The sequence below is a fragment of the Centropristis striata genome, chromosome 20 (assembly GCF_030273125.1).
Source record: "Centropristis striata isolate RG_2023a ecotype Rhode Island chromosome 20, C.striata_1.0, whole genome shotgun sequence".
NCBI classification, from domain to species: Eukaryota; Metazoa; Chordata; class Actinopteri; order Perciformes; family Serranidae; genus Centropristis; species Centropristis striata.
Window position 1 is genome coordinate 5,072,143 of NC_081536.1, and position 16,464 is coordinate 5,088,606.

Consider the following 16,464-nt stretch of genomic DNA (forward strand, 5'->3'; position numbering starts at 1 on the left):
AAGTGATTATTGAAAGAGGTTACTTTTGTCTAAATACGTTTTAAGAAAAATACTCTATAGTATACCTTTAATTTGTCATACATTAATATATTAAGTTTATAATTGGAATTCCCAGGTGAGCTGTTCAATCTGTCCATACATTTATACATGTAATTTCTATGTTCCATTCAATTTGACATGTGGGAACATACACCCCCGTATACTGGCATACATGCGACAAGCAGTACAACACCTTAGTACACACATCAGCCACCCACTGCTCACTATCACGACAGGTAGGCAATATACAGGGATAATTTTATTGCCACATCTTGACAGAACGTATTCTTTATTTACAAGTATGTCACTCCAAACACAGATTTTCTGTTGGCCAAGACATTATTACTTTTTCTGCCATCTGATGTTCAAGTGCGAACCACGTTGAGAGCACATAGTGAGCACCGAGTGTCTGGTAGGGTTTTTTCATTACAGAGAGCAATATGTTATAGATTTGTAGCGGCAGTAACAGCAGCGGTGTGTTTGGAATAAATAGCAATATAATCCCCCACGGGAATAAACAGGAGGAAGAACTGTCTGGGAGGTTAACATGAGCAGCAGTTATTATTGCATCAAGCCTGACATGTTTTGACTCTAATAACAGTAATACATTCAAGTTTAATTTCATCATGCAATTAATGATTCACAGCCACTCATTTTAAAAATGTTACTATTGAGGGAGAAATTCAGAAATCTCACTTATTTACCGTCAAAACAGATAAAATCTGAATGCCCTGGTTTGAAAAGGACACTTGAGAGCATAAAAGGCACCCGGGCTTCACAGACAAATAAAAAGGCAGCATCTACAGAAACTCCACACAGTGTTTGACAGGTGATCTTTAGGCTGTGCAGTGCAGAAATTGTCACTTTGGATCAAAGATAATTAAATAAATAAATAAGGGAGGGTGCAGATGACTACTTCAAGAGCTGTGTGGCTGTATCAGGGAACCAGCGGAGAGGACACTGGCTGTAGTGGAGCCCTCTGGTAGCTGATGGGTCAGGTACACACCAAAAGTGAACTACAAATGAAATAACAGGCAGTGATTTATCTTTTCATGCACTTCACCCTCCCCCCTTCTGCCACAACACACACATCTATGAGGATGAGCAGTAATTGTTTCTGACTGACCTTCCCATTGCGGTGGGCTGACAGAGACATTAAAGGCTCTTTTGTTTTGGTCCCAGTCTCCTGGTCTACTCCAATCATCTGGCACCTTCCACACTGACCTGCGACCTTTGTGTTAATCACACAGGGAGAACGTTACTTTTTCGACGAATCTGCTTTTAATGCATTTGAAGATTTCATCATGAATCTCAAAGTGTCAGCTTACCACGAATCGAGTGTTGCCAATAATCAAGTGTGGCCAATTATCCTCCTCAAATGGTTCTACTCCAGCGATGACTAAATTGGCTCGGAAGCGGCTAATGACATTCTGTGTGTCAAGGAGCTGATCGCCCTCGGAGTCGTCCTGCCTGAGAAAGGGAATGTGGAAATTGCATGTTATTTCGCAGCGCTACGTAAATTATCCACTGTAATGTAAATGTACGGGCGTCGACGGATCCTGATGGTTTCCACTGGAGCATCATATTTTGAATAACACATCATGGGTTCAAACCTGCTACTCATTAGTTTCTGAATGAGCTCCACACTGGCACGGTTGATCATGAGATACTGAGCTTCATTCACCAGGGAGAGGGACGTGGACGTGGCAGCTAGAAAGGAAAGACTTTATATTACCCCAATGATTTGTTCAATTTGAGGGAAAACATTCTGATCTCTTTTACGCAGCCTGCATACTCGAAGCAAATGAATACTCAGGTTCTGCTGTAACACAGAGGTGGAGAATGTGTGACTCAAGTAAATTTGTCAGAATCAATCAAAATGCACACTCACATTTGAACGTAGATGAACCAGTAATATGCAATATGGATAAGATCTTCTATCACTGTGTATATAATTTTATACAGCAATATCAATCTCAATTTTCAGTCCATCAAGAAGTCCTTGAATTGCTCCCAAAATGTAAATTTCAACATCTACAATTCAATGATAACCTGGCGAACTCTATCTGCTGAGAAAGATTGTGTGATACAAAAAAAAGCTCCAGAACAGCTGCTGGACCTTGTGATGAGATTACTTTGTCAAGTTGCAATATACACTATATTATTAAATGTCACAATCTTTTCAAAAAAAATAATTAGAGATTCTGTTAATAGTTAAAACAGCCGGATCGGAATAGGCTCATCCAATGAATTAATAATCTTTATGAACTGATTCTGCATATTGAAGCAGAATCTGTAAACAACAGGACCAGATTTTGGCATCGGAAGCCTTCTGAGTTGTATTGACCAATCAAGTTGGCTAAAAAGCAAACTAACCCATCAGCTACAGGTGGGGAAAAAATCGATACAGCATAGTACCGCAATATTTTGTATGGCATTATTATATTGATTCCTGGCCGCCAATACTTAGCGTTCCAACGGCTGGAAGTCGGTCAGTTTTTTTGCCGTTTTTCTTTTCTTTTCTTTTCTGGAGGCCTTATCGGGCTCACTTTTAGTGATGAACTGGAGATACTGGTATCATATGAAACGAGAAGATCTAAGGAATCTATCGGCACCATGGCCCTCATTTATCAAACGAGCGTAGAAACGAGCGCAGATCTAAGGTGTATATTTTGTCTTATGACAGGGTTCACGTGTGATTTATCAAACGATCGTATCTCTCCAATCACAGCGTAAAAATGATCGGCTGTTGATAAAAGTGGTGGCTCGAAACGAGCGTCATTTAAATGTCACGCCCTAATATATATATATATATATATATATATATATATATATATATATATATAATATATACCCGATTCAGAAGGCTCGCCTCCAGAGTTTACACAATACGGCCAAAAAGAGGAGCAAAGTGCACCGTCACAAATAACAAAAGGAGCAATATAGACATATTACAGAAATACGAAGCGACTGAGGTTTATGAAATAAAAGTATTTATGGTGATAAACTCAAACAAGTTCAGTGAATATTTTACATTTGGAGCACAGACTTAGAGGTTTTCACAGCTTTTTGGTTGAGGGAGGTAAACAATGTTTTAAAGTTAGTTTTAATTCAAAAAGAAGAGGAATTTCTCAGAGTCAGAAAGTGAAACGCTGACGTCCAACAGTTCCAACAGAACCAGCTGGTTTTATTTGGCAGCATAAAAAATGAAAAGGAAGGAAATCAGTGGTGCTGTCAGCAGAGTAGCGGACCATTTAACTCCCGGCGAGGTTTGAGTAATTCATTTATACATCGTGATATATAAAGCCTAATAATCTATATAATATCTGAATATTGCTATTATTATGATGGAGACATATTATTCACCTCTTTACATTTACTAAGAATGATGTCCTAGTCAGAGGAGCGAGTGGCAGCGCTGATTGGAAATGTTTCTATTCGGGCAGAACCGCTGGTGGAGGAGACGCTGATGCTCCGGTGTCGGAGCTGGATAATAATAATAATAATAATAATAATAATAATAATAATAATAACAGTAAACAGCAGAAGACAACAACATTTAATATCCTCGGCTAGTATTCTGTTTAAAGAATTTCAGGATCGCAGGGTGTATTTATTTTAAATTATGTTTTAATGATAAATGATGTAGTCTAAACATGTTTTGGTTTGTCACCATTAAAAATCAAAACACCAAAGAGTTTTATCAGCTCCAGGCATCGATACTGTAGTCTAAGATCAATTCTCCGACTCAGACGTGTGGACTACACGCTGACTCTAATTTGGGTACACGAGCTGAGAGCAGACGTGAGATCTGATCGTACCATCCGCTCACGTCCAAACTGATAAATGCCGAGGCTTGAGTAGAAATGATCTTACGTCCACTTTATGCTCACTTTCTGACGTACCCTCGTTTGATAAATGAGGGCCACTGTATGTCAGGATATTGTGCCGGGAGGTTAATAATCGAAATAACTCAAAAAAATTCAAAAAAATGCAGAGCAGTGAAGCTTAAAGTTGAGGAAAGTTTGATAAAATGCTGCAGTTGTTGTCGTCCATACATGTTTGATATCAGTTCAGTTCAACTGAATACTTTGTTGGTCAGTCTGTGGGTTTGACTCTCATTGTGGAAAAATAAAAAGACTGAAGTGAGATGAATAGACTGAGAATTTTCTCTTATTTGACAAAACAATTCTTGATTGAATTTAATTTTGTGGGCACAAAATGCAGTTAAATAGTTAAATCGCGATATATTGTATCGCAATACTCACCATATTGCAAAATGCTTAAAATCGCAATAATATCGTATCGTGACTCAAGTATCGGGATAAAATCGTATCGTGGGGTCTCTACTGATTCACACCTCTACCAATGGCTGGGAAAGATTTCGCCTTCTAGTAGCCTATCTTACTTAGTTAAACTGGCGATTTGTGAAACAATCTGGTTGCGGACTTTGTCTCTGAACTCCAACATGTCAAGTTGGTAAACTGACTGTTAATAATAACCTGCGCACAAAAAAAGGAAGTCTTGGCTGGGATATCCGGCAGCTACACCAGATCCCAGTATACTAACACTTGCCCACAGAGGTTAGATTGTTGTTAGACTGATAGCCAATTGGTCCCAAGATTTGTGAATGAGAAACCTGGAAAACAGTGGTGGAAGAAGTATTCAGATCCCTCATCTAAATAAGATTAATAATACCACACTGTGAAATTACTCCACTACAAGCAAAAGTCCTGCATTCAAAACCTTACTGAAGTACAAAAGTATCAGCATCAAAATGGACTTAATGTATCAAAATCCTGCAGACCGGCCTTACTCAGATTGCTATATATTCCAAATATATTATTGGATTATTATAAATGATGCATGTATGAAAGCAGTGTTTTAATTCATCAAGGAAGGACTCATTTTAACTACTTAATATACTGTTATGAGGTTCAACTAAAAAAAAGTCTAATCACTTTACTTTAATCATGTTTTTATGTTTAATCTTGACCTTTAAAGTAACCAAAGTTGTCAGCCAAATGTAGTGGAGTAAAAAAGTACAATATTTGCAATACATAAAATGGAAATACTCAAGTAAAGTGCAAGTACCTCAAAATTGTACTTAAGTACAGTACTTGAGTAAGTGTACTTAGTTACATTCCACCACTGACAACAAAGATGGTTCATCATATTGATAATAGTATATATATATATATATAAAACAGTAATAATGTCATAAAGCAGTGCAGCTCTTTCATGCAACACTAGCAGCAAAAGGACAGTCCTGGACATTAAAGCAGTAGTTCTCAACCTTTTTGAGTCGCGACACCCAATTTAACATGCATGTTGTCTGTGACCCCCACTTACTGAACACAATCTCACACGCACAGTTTGCTTCACAAATAATGAAGCAGACAACAACTAAAACGTCTCTCTGACCAAAATGACCAAAGATTACATAAAATTAAGCAAAAAAAGACTCAAATTGACCACAAAATGACAAAAAATTACCAAAAAGAGACACAAAATGGCACTAAAAAGAAAAAATGACCAAAAAGGCACAAAATGACAAAAAAAAGATATAAAATTACCAAAAAAAGGAAACAAAATGACCAAAAAAACCCACACAAATTGACCACAAAATTGTCAAAAAAAGACACAAAATGACCAAAAAAGACACAAAATGACCCAAAAAAAGACACCAAATGACCAAAAAAAGAAACAAAATGACCAAAAAAGAAACAAAATGACCAAAAAAGACATGAAATGACCAAAAAGACTAAAACACATTAACATATGAACACTTTAACACAATGGAGACAGAGCTGACTTCCAAAATGATTTGGCGACCCCCAGAAATCATCTCGTGACCCCAATTGGGGTCGGGACCCCAAGGTTGAGAATAGCTGCATTAAAGGACCTCTCTCTATCTACACACGAGGTTCACGAACTGTTTGTCATGAAAAGTACTACTCAGACTGTGAAAATAGTTGCGTAGTATCTGTGGCTCTGTGGAGCTTTCTAAAGGCGGAGAGAATTATCTCGATGTCATCAGTGTTACCTCAGCTTGGGTTCGGAGTCTACAAATATTTAACAAAAAAACAGTCAGGTATTGTTGTTAAAGATGTAAGAGTATCTATATGGGAAAGGTAGGATCCAGTACTTTTTAACTTGACTCATACTAGGGACTAAAGTTCAGGGAGTTTTGTAGACTCATGAGAGATTTCACAAAGATTGGTCTGTACTGCACAGGCTGAGACATCCTGAGTTTGAGACAAGCTCCAAAAACACCAGAGCCAACACTTCCCATAATGCAACCCAATAGTATCTTTTTGTCAGATCCTCCCTGGCTGGTAAATTCTCACGTCTTTCAATTTTCTCATCGCCAGAATAGCTTTCTGGCTTTCTGTTGAAAATCTGTCCCAAAGCCAAAAGCTTAGAAGTGCAGAGCTACTCCACAGGCTATCCAACACTCTGAACCAGAACTACATGTGTAAAACTAATGAAATACCAAGTCTTGTTCAATAAATCCCTATTGTTTTAAGTTATCAGGTATCAGTCCCTCCACAGCCAGACAGACAGACTCAACCGGACATCACAGACATCAGATCATCTTTCAATAAACTCATCTGAGTGTGATGAACTGAATAAAACTTAGCTTTTATTGGTGTATATATAAAAAGTGAAGTTTGCAGGGTTTTGTTTGTTTTACATCAAATTAGGTTGTGAATCTTTGGTTCTATTAGTGAAATCTCAAGCAATAATATTACATTATTTAATCACAGTTAGTAATTTTCTTCTTTTCTTGTATTAGACTTCTCCATCAACTACCATCATATTGCTTAAAAAATATAAAAAATAGTCAAACATAATCACAATTAGATATATTTTTTCCAAATAATGCAGCACTAGATTTAATAAATTGACATGTCTGATTTGACAGATTACGAAATGATTTAATTTTAATACTTTGAATGCAAAACACTCTAAAAGCCAAAGTACTGACATTTTTGATGCACTAGAAAAAGATAAATGAACATTTAAGGGTTAGAACTTGTTGTTGTTGTTGTTGTTGTTGTTGTATTGTGAACAATAGTGATGTCATTTAGGTTTAGTTTGGTCAGAGCTATGGAATATAAAATAATCCAGCTTCACTCTACATTTAAACATCTATTACCCTTAAGTGTGTATAAACTAAAAGTTCTGAAATTATTTGTAAAATACAAAATATGAAATGATCAAACCATGAGTAGTAACATTATTGGTATAAAACACTCATATTGTGCATCCTATACACCTACAACCTATTACATATCCTTTGTTCATATCAATGTTCCGTTTTCTAACACAGGAAAAAAAAAGCAAAAAAAAAGATGAAATATCTAAACTGCAAGTGGCTAGCAGAAGGAAATGCAAGGTCAACCATCCAGTATTAGCAGGATATGTGACCTTGGGTTGCTCATGAACAGTATTACAGATAAATCCAGGGTGCAGAGATGAAAAAAAAACCCAGCAAGCAAATGTTTATATACAGTTAGTACCTCCACAAGGCTTCTTCTTCATGTCTCGGGTAAAATCAGGACTTTGTCTTATCAGGCGGCATGGCTGTCCAAGAAAGTCTGAAAGCCAAGAGGCAGCCTCATCCCCACAGTCGACAGTCTGCACCCTGGGGGAAGGGGGAAGATTATGTTCTAGAGGCCCCGAGGGAAATCTACACAGTTTGATGCTGCTTACTATTTGATGCACCATCAAATCCAAGAATCAGTGGATAAATAGCTTTTTTTTCTCTAACTTGTGATTTGTCATTTGACGAGATCAATATCACTTTGCTCATTGTTTGTTTTTCCATTAAAAGCGGTAAATAACAGAAATGTCCTGCTGTGCCCGTGAAACAGAGCAGGAGATCTTATTCACTGTAGATACGTCAACAACAATGGAAGGAAAGAGAACGCAGTGATATGAGTGAAAAATATGGAACAAATGACATGTGTCAAAGCATTTCCTGCAGCTGCTGCTTTTCAACATTGCCGGCTCACCTGTCACCACAAACTTTACTCTGACACACCCGATGGCTCGTGTGCATTTGAGTGTTGTTTTCCAAGGGAACTGAAATGGTATCCATTCCTGCAGGGCAGTGGAAAAACATACAAATCCTCCAACTTAAAAAAAAATCCAACTGATTGAAATTTCTTTGAGTTAATCAGTGTGTTTATTTCCAGTGAGCAGCTGACTGTCATACCTGATGCCTGCAGGTGCATTTTGTTTGAGGGCAGGTGGACGTGTGGGCGAATGAGACACAACCGTGGCTCTCTCTTCTGACTCAGGCACACGCCGTTTCCATTCACCACCATCCAGCTTCTGTCATACAGTAAACCCAGCGGTCCCACCGGCCAGTCGTGGACCTGCATGAAGAACAGCACAAAGTCAAAGCAGAGCGAGGGAGAGAAATAGGACAGACGGGGACAGAATATTGTGAAAGTAATAAAGTTTCGGGCTATCCTCAAACCTCATAGGCTCCGCATGATTTGATGGGATATATGTAGATATTTGTGAGTGTATAAGCCTCTCTGTGTGAGACTTTCAGTGATTCTTCTGTTGGTTTCTCCTTCTCCTTATCTACTTTACATAAGTCTCCATTAGTGATTTGGATTGGAGGATCTTCATTCACACCCTGGGACGTCGCTGTGGCTGTTTTAAGCCTCTCTAGTCTCACTTGGTCCACGGTGACTGGCTTCTCTACGAAGCACTCCACAACAAAGTTCAGGAACTTTTGACAGTCTTCATGTGTGGACATGTAGCCGAAGGACACTCGTACAGATCCGGTTGGTTGGCCGTCCACCAGGTCGATGCTGTCTCCGCAGACGTGGCCAGCCTTGAAGAGAAAAAAACATGTTTTTATTCTACCTACACATGCCTGTCACCATAAAGGGCTTGACTGCAACAGTTGCCAGGTTGCTCCTGGATACAATTATTAAAGACTGGAAACTATTTATTGGCCTTTGACGTCACTTGCAGCATAATACAGTCATGGAAAAAATGATTAGACCTTGTTTTCTTCATTTTATGGTTCATTTTAATGCCTGGTAGAACTAAAGGTACATTTGTTTGAAAAAATATAATGATAGCAACAAAAATAGCTCATAAGAGTTTAATTTAAGAGCTGATGTCTGGCCGTTTTCTTGATAATAAACAAAATCATTATCAAAAAAACATAGAAAATGGCTAGATCATATTATTTTTTTCCAAACAAATGTACCTTTAGTTGTACTAGGCATTAAAATAAAGAAACTGAAGGAAAAGGGTGATGCTGTTTTTAATTTTTGTTGCGTGAGGGATATTTAAATATTGCTCCTATAGTGAGAACCTCAAATCAAATCGCCTTTGTTATTATATAGTCAACTATACAAAATTGAGAAGTTAAAGCAATCATAATAACAAAACAAACATGAGTAAAACATTTAAAAAATATGTTTTTTGTACACTGAGCTAAAACAAGGACAAGGACGTGTGATGTAATAAATAAGTATAAAAACACTGTAAATGCTCCAAAAGTCATAGAAGAGGTAGATAGTATGTCTTGCACATACACTGCAAAAAAGCCAACATGTATTTTTTGGCCTAAAACAGTGATTTAATTTGGTAAAACTTGGAAATATAAATTACTGACATTTAGGGCAATAATGTAAGTTAGCACAACAAAGGAAGCCAGTTGTCTGCTCAAAAACAAGTTTGTGAGTTGTTGTTACTTATATCTTTAAGTTGGGGTTCAAAACAAGGGACAATAGTTCTGCTAACTCTTATTTCTTTGTTGTGAAATTCGGTCATTAGCGAAAGCTAGCGGCTAACTGATGCTAGCGGCTAACTGATGCTAGCGGCGCTGCTTGTTACAGCTACAAGAGTAGCCATTAGCTTATCAATGCTAACTCAAAATTGTGGTCACAACATTAGCTGACATTTCATAGCGGCGTTACAATCGTGCCAGAGAAATTCAGAGTTGAGCAAAAATTTAAAAAACAAAACTTATAATATTTAGTTTAATTGTCTAACTTAAAATTCTATCGAAGTTTGTAGCCTTGAAATTTTGGGTTCACCCAACTTTTCTTTTTTGCAGTGTATTAATTGTATTGCACATATCAGTTTTATTGCACATTTTAATTAATTTATCCTGTGTTGGTGTTGAGAAAGACCTGAACCAGAAACAGACAATGCAGCAGGTGTGTTGGTCACATACAAGTTATGACACATGGAAGTAGTCTCCTTTATGGCACCCATTGTGAACTATGTCACCCAGCATAGTGGCTATGGCTGTCATCATCTTGGCAGTGACTGACCCCACCTAGCACCCAGCTAATCCAAAAATTAGCTAAGTGGTTGAGTTCAGTTGAGGTGGGTCAAATTAATCCTGGTTGCCACCTGTGACATCATCCACCTGTCACCTAAAGTCGCCATGTCCTTAATTATGTGTAACTTGAAGCCTTAATGTAATTTAAACAGGTGAGTTATATAAAATTCACCCATCCTACAGCTGTCATCAACAGGGGAAATTAGCAATAGAGACCAAAAAAATGTTTTTGCACCAGGCTGTAAATGTGTATTTCTGCTATAAAGCTGGACATTTTAACATGAGGGTCTATGGTGATTGCTGCTTTTAGAGCAAGACCTCAAGTGGCCATTCAAGGAACTGCAGTTTTTGGGCTTAATATTTTAGCCACAGAAGTAGCTGTATAGTCTGAACTAGATTGATATGCACGCAGGCATCTATTTTAGAGACAGTGAAGAGGAAAATACATTTTTCTAAGCTGTCAACATTACAAATAAATACAATAAAATTGATACAACTGACAAAAAAAGCAGATGAACCAGAATGAAAAACAAAAAATGGATATTTGTGAGGAGAAATATTTTTGAGCTGGACCAAAAAATGATGCATATACGTCATTAACCTCATTAAGTGACAATAAGTTAATAATTTAAAGTAGCACACTGCAGTACTTACTAATATTTACTGTAATCAAGCTTTTATTCGATCATGTCACATTTTCATTATAAAACTATGACTAAATAGCACATTAATGACTCAAAATATAGGGTGAATAAAAATGGCAACCATATTTACAGTTAAGGCAACTAAAAGCTGACTGTATGATTGAAAATCAGCATTTGACATTTTTTTCCTATTCCCTGATCTCTGACCTGCAGGTTTCTCCTCATCTGCTGATTGGTGATCCCGAGGAAGGACTGACAGGCTCCGGTGTTGCAGAAGCAACCTGTGCGCACATGGATATTGTACAGACTGGCCATTCTGTCCACCTGAGGGCAACAGAGGAACTGTTTTAATAATCAGCAGCGCTATATGAATAAACTAACAGCAACTAAACTGGGATGAAACAGAAAGCTATCCTGTTTATTGAACTTACCTGTGAATAGCCAATTATCTGCCCGTGAGAATCCTTAAGGTTAAAGTTTAGGATTGCACCCTGTGTGCTTGGACTCTCAAACTGCCCTTCTGTGTATATCTGAGCCACTGGTCGCCCGTTGCCATGGCAAAGACTTGACAGCAGCATGTAAGTGTAGCGTGCCAAGCCAAATGTGTGCTGTTGGATGTTGTGCATGCCCCCTGAAGGAAAAAGGGTTGAAGAAAGAGATGCTGTTGTTGTTAACCTGAAGCAAATCATGAATAACATTTCAACGATCAATCAGTCCATTTATTTACCACATGAATCACACAGGGAGCAATTTCAGTGAAATGTAATCTTGTCACCTCATTCAATTTGTGCAATAAAAATAGTTTGATAATAAATATATGTATGATGATGGTGGTGAGAAGGGGAGGGCAGTCTTAGGGAGTGTCCTCATTTAGGATCCTGGAGGCCTGAGGGGTAGACGCTCTTCCTGAGCCTCTAAGTTGCTGCTTGGTGTATCCGGTACCTTGTTCCAGACCTCAACAGGGAGAAAAGGCCATTATCCGAGTCATTGGGATCCTTAATGATTCTCCTAGCCTTATTCTCGCGGCGCCTGGAGTAAAGTTCCTTAAGGCAAGTGCACAATGAATCACTCTTTGCAGGGATTTGTGCTCCTGCAAGTGTCTTGGACTGGCTTTTATAGAGCTTTGTAAGAATAAAACGCCGCGAGACAGACACCAAGCTGGTCTTCATGCTGTTGGACGAGTATTATCAGCTGGTCCTGGCTTTCTTGGAGCTCCTGGTTTGTTTTAGCATTAGTAACAGGGCTATAGCTAGCAGACTGGCTGCTGTATAAAGCAAGAAACATTCACAAAAATCCCAGTTTGAACCCTGATCTCAGATTCTGTTGTTTGTCATTTCTGCTACCTGAGGATAGCTACTGTAAACTATTTAACTAAATGTCTGTGTGATGATTCAGTTTGAGGTTAGGATCAGCTTTACATTCAGTTTAGGGATGTTGGGTTTACATTTAGTCACACAGGGTACAGATAAAACATATTTTTAAGTGTGACTTCCACTTCTTAAGGGTATGATTATCTCTGGAAAAGTTTTAATGAAGTTGTGTACATTGCAAACATCATCCACATCACTCATAATTAATAGAAATGCTTTGACTAAATGTGAACAGATAGAATCAGGAGTTTTCTGCAGTCGAGGAGGCTTGTAAATGTGTCCTCACAATTATAGTAGTACAAAAATGTGTGTGTGTGTGTGTGTGTGTGTGTGTGTGTGTTGGGACTCGAACCTGTGACCGCAGTGTCACATGGCTCAATCAGCTGATAAAATAAACTTTCCTTCAGTTTAAATGTGAATTCAATTTTGAGGGTTTTGATTTATTTTGTTTAGTTTTAAGCTATTTTGTTGAGTTGCTTCTGAGAGATATGCTCTCTGATAAGCTTTTATTGTGAAGGAACACAACGCAAGTTGTGAAACTGCGATGCTGACAATTTGCCATCTGCTTTCCAACTACAAAGCATCTGTGTTATTATTTTTATTTCCTTCATAAGTATAGGCAGAACTCATAAGCACTTGTTCCGTGCTGTGCATTAAGTCTTTATTCTGCTGACCTGGTGGCAGACAGAACTGCATAGTGAAAACCAGGCTTATAAACAATCTGAACACTGATAGTCTCATTATTCTATAGCCATTACATAGAGGAATCAACATTTACTTCATAATGATAAGCAATGTTTTTCTTTGAACATGCTCTGATGCAGTACCTGTGATCCTGTGAAGAGCTTCAAAACCGTGATTTACAGCGATGATATCCAAGAAAGACACAGTCCCATCTTCAAATCTTTATCAGGGGGAAATAAAACAATATATTTTAGAATAGGGATGTAGCAGCTATAGAACTACTGTGAGCTTTCAGAAAGAAATCCAGTATTTGGCATGCTTGTACAGTACTTTACCTGTCAGAAATGTTTGCCGCCTGCACATAATAATCTTCTCCAGAAAGGTAAGCCGCTGCTGTGCCTCCTCCAAAATAAGTCTTTTTTAGTATGCCTGCTGCGTTGTTATGGACAAGAAGGGCCCCGAGACCTGTAGGGAAGCCAAACATCTTATAGAAGGAGATGGGAATGAAATCAGCGGGGCACTCCTGTAGGTTGAGAGGAGAACAGCTGACGTGAGAGGCTGCATCGAGCAGCACAAACCAGCGGCCTTGGTGGCCACATGCTGGGTAAAGACGTCTCGCCTGGATGCCTCTCACATGGTTGAGGGGATACTTCCTCCCAGAGAAGTTGCTCTGTGCTGGGTAGCAGAAGAGGTGCGGCGTGTGGCAAATAACATCTTCACCTTGAGCCTCACGCTTTGACCTGTTTTCCACTTCCTGCGGCGAGACAGGCAGGGCAACTGCCCCCCGGACAGAAGCGAGTCCTCTTATGCCAACTACAGAGGTATGGCTGTCTGTGAGATAGCAGAAGCGACTCCCCGCTTCGCTCTCAGTCTGTGGCCTCCAGGGAAAGCTCTCAGCCACTAATTTGAGTGCGGCTGTACAACCAGAAGTAAAAATCACCGAGTACTCCTCAGGGGTGGCGTTAAAATGCTGCAATACCCTGTAAGAAAATGTTCAGTTTCTTACTCATTTGATCCAGCAAAGTAGCATTCAAAGGACTCACAGGGGCCCATTATCAATGTCTCTGAGTGCATGAATAGACTTTACCTGTATCTGACCCTCTCCACTGTGTCATGTGTCAATCTGCTGCTGGGGTTATGGCTGTGAGGGTTTCCTATTGGGACATATAACAATGCTGTGAATGAGCTTTATGACTAAATAGCTAAAGAACACATAAACACATGATGGGCTTTTTATGTGACTGCTCTCACCATACACATTTCTTGAAATGTCCTGGAAGTAGTCCCTGACCAGAGACTCAGGGTACAGAGTAGTTGCTGCATGATCCAGATATGTAATGCCTGTTTACAATGAAAGAGCAGACATGTACACGACAGGCCAAAAGTTTGGAAGCAACTTAAATTTTCTGTTCACAACGGTTTTCTTAAAAACCAATATGTATTCTTTGGATTTTTGGATGTGTTTACTGCATGATCAGACTTTAGTTCCTTTGAATTGAATTGAGTTCCATTTTCCTCAATTTAGCTTTATATAGATTGATGTTACCAGACCATTGCTGAATAAATGTTAACAAAAGAGAAGGAGTTTTAGGGTTGAGGAGATTTGGAAGAGTCACAACTTCAGTGTAAAAGTAAAAAACAAATAACAATTTGCATTATTCACTTTAGCTCTTTGGCTTTTGAGAGTTTGGATACAAAAATCCCAAATAACTCTCAACTGTGTGAACACAGAATGTGTACATTGTATAATAGTTTAACTCTATGGAGTCTTATTGGGCTATTTTGTCCATTTTTGAACCCTTTTCATGTCTTTACGTGTCTTTGTAAGTCATTTTGTGTCTTTTTTGGTCATTTGTGTCTTTTTTTTGTCATTTTGTGTCTTTTTTGGTCATTTTGTGTCTTTTTTTCTCATTGGTGTCTGTTGTTGTGTCTTTTTCAGTTATTTTGTGTCTTTTTTTGGTCATTTTGTGTCTTTTTTGGTCATTTGTGTCTTTTTGTGTCATTTTGTGTCTGTTGTTGTGTCTTTTTTGGTTATTTTGTATCTTTTTTTGGTCATTTTGTGTCTTTTTTTGTCATTGGTGTCTGTTGTTGTGTCTTTTTTAGTTATTGTGTGTCTTTTTTTGGTCATTTTGTGTCTTTTTTGGTCATTTTGTGTCTTTTTTTGTCATTGGTGTCTGTTGTTGTTCTGTCTTTTTCAGTTATTTTGTGTCTTTTTTTTGTCATTTTGTGTCTTTTTTTTGTCATTTTGTGTCTTTTTTGGTCTGCTTTGTTTTTACTGCACTTTCAAAATAAAAAAGTGATTGTGCACAAAAATGAGAAATGTCATTGTCATGCAAAAAAACAACTGTTATTGTTGGTGAGTCTCATTATTCAAATCAATGTATTTGTATCTTCCAAACATACTTAAATGAGATAAAATAAAGATTTTGAATGCTAAAATATCATCTTTGCCATTTTTTTTTGTTTGGTCTCGAACCGCCACTGCTGTAGTTTAAGTGTTGAAGCCTGTCACGTCACTACTGAACCAAAACATTACCTTTAATCCGTGTGAACTCCTGCTCAATCACGTCTTGTAACTTTTCCCCATAACCGTAGTGACTCCACAGCTGGTTAAAAGTGTCAAAAGTGCAAAGTTTTTGGAAATCCATGGATCGCTGGAGAGATCTACAGCTGCTGTAGTTTACAGGCGTTTCAACACAACTTCTTTTATACTCATTGACATGTTTACTGCAGGGTCTAAGTCCGCTGGACGGCAGCTCTTCCTCCCCTTGTAGCCTTCACACACTACTGACGGCTACGACCGTCTCATAAGCAGCCATGTTGACATATGAGAAGCTATGTCGCCACCTCCCTCAAAGTTTAGTGTTTGTTTTTTATCGTCGAAGTGGTCAGTGAGCTGGTTATAAAGCTACAAGAAACACCGGGCGGTCAATATCGAAACTAGGTTGTTACAGTTGCGTTCAAAGACACCGCTGGGTGTCATAGCTGCTTTGTAATCATGTGACAAGCAGCTGGTTTATGATTAACTCCTCCCCCTACAACTGTGAACTAAAGTCAGGTGAACATTAGTTAACATGAAGAAACCTTAGCACAGGCGTCTCAAACTCAAATTATCTGGGGGCTGCTGGAGGCAGTATCAAAATGACCAAAAAAAGACACAAAATTGCAAAAAAATAAATAAAAAAAAGACACAAAATGATTGAAACAAGACACAAAATGACCAACAAAAGACACAAAATGACCAACAAAAGACACAAACTGACCAAAAAATACACAGAATTACCAAAAAAGACACAAAATGACCCAAAAAAGAAACAAAATGACCAAAAAAGACGGAATTACCCCAAAAGACACAAAATTATTTAAATAAAGACACAAAATGACACAAAAAAGACACAAA

The 16,464-nt window shown here is 38.3% G+C and overlaps 1 protein-coding gene across 1 annotated transcript; it reads right to left on the reverse strand.

The window, feature by feature from the left end:
* Positions 1–203: 203 nt before the first annotated feature.
* mocos (molybdenum cofactor sulfurase) lies at positions 204–16,036 on the reverse strand. The gene is made up of 15 exons (XM_059323882.1): positions 15,601–16,036; positions 14,316–14,405; positions 14,152–14,218; positions 13,400–14,044; positions 13,208–13,284; positions 11,442–11,641; positions 11,218–11,334; positions 8,531–8,896; positions 8,264–8,426; positions 8,061–8,148; positions 7,566–7,690; positions 1,653–1,749; positions 1,368–1,509; positions 1,166–1,270; positions 204–1,055 (listed from the first exon to the last, which is right to left on the reverse strand). The coding sequence occupies exons 1-15, from the start codon at positions 15,710–15,712 to the stop codon at positions 957–959; spliced, it is 2,493 nt and encodes an 830-aa protein (XP_059179865.1). The 5' UTR covers positions 15,713–16,036; the 3' UTR covers positions 204–956.
* Between the last annotated feature and the right edge of the window lie 428 nt (positions 16,037–16,464).

Bases quoted from the DNA above. Each gene is read 5' to 3' on its own strand.
- mocos (XM_059323882.1), bottom strand. From the start codon at position 15,712: ATGGATTTCCAAAAACTTTGCACTTTTGACACTTTTAACCAGCTGTGG. The intron at 11,642-13,207 runs GTACTGCATCAG...TTTTTCCTTCAG, and splicing joins AGCTCTTCACAGGATCACAG to GGGGCATGCACAACATCCAA. The intron at 8,897-11,217 runs GTCAGAGATCAG...TTTCTCTTCAAG, and splicing joins AGATGAGGAGAAACCTGCAG to GCTGGCCACGTCTGCGGAGA.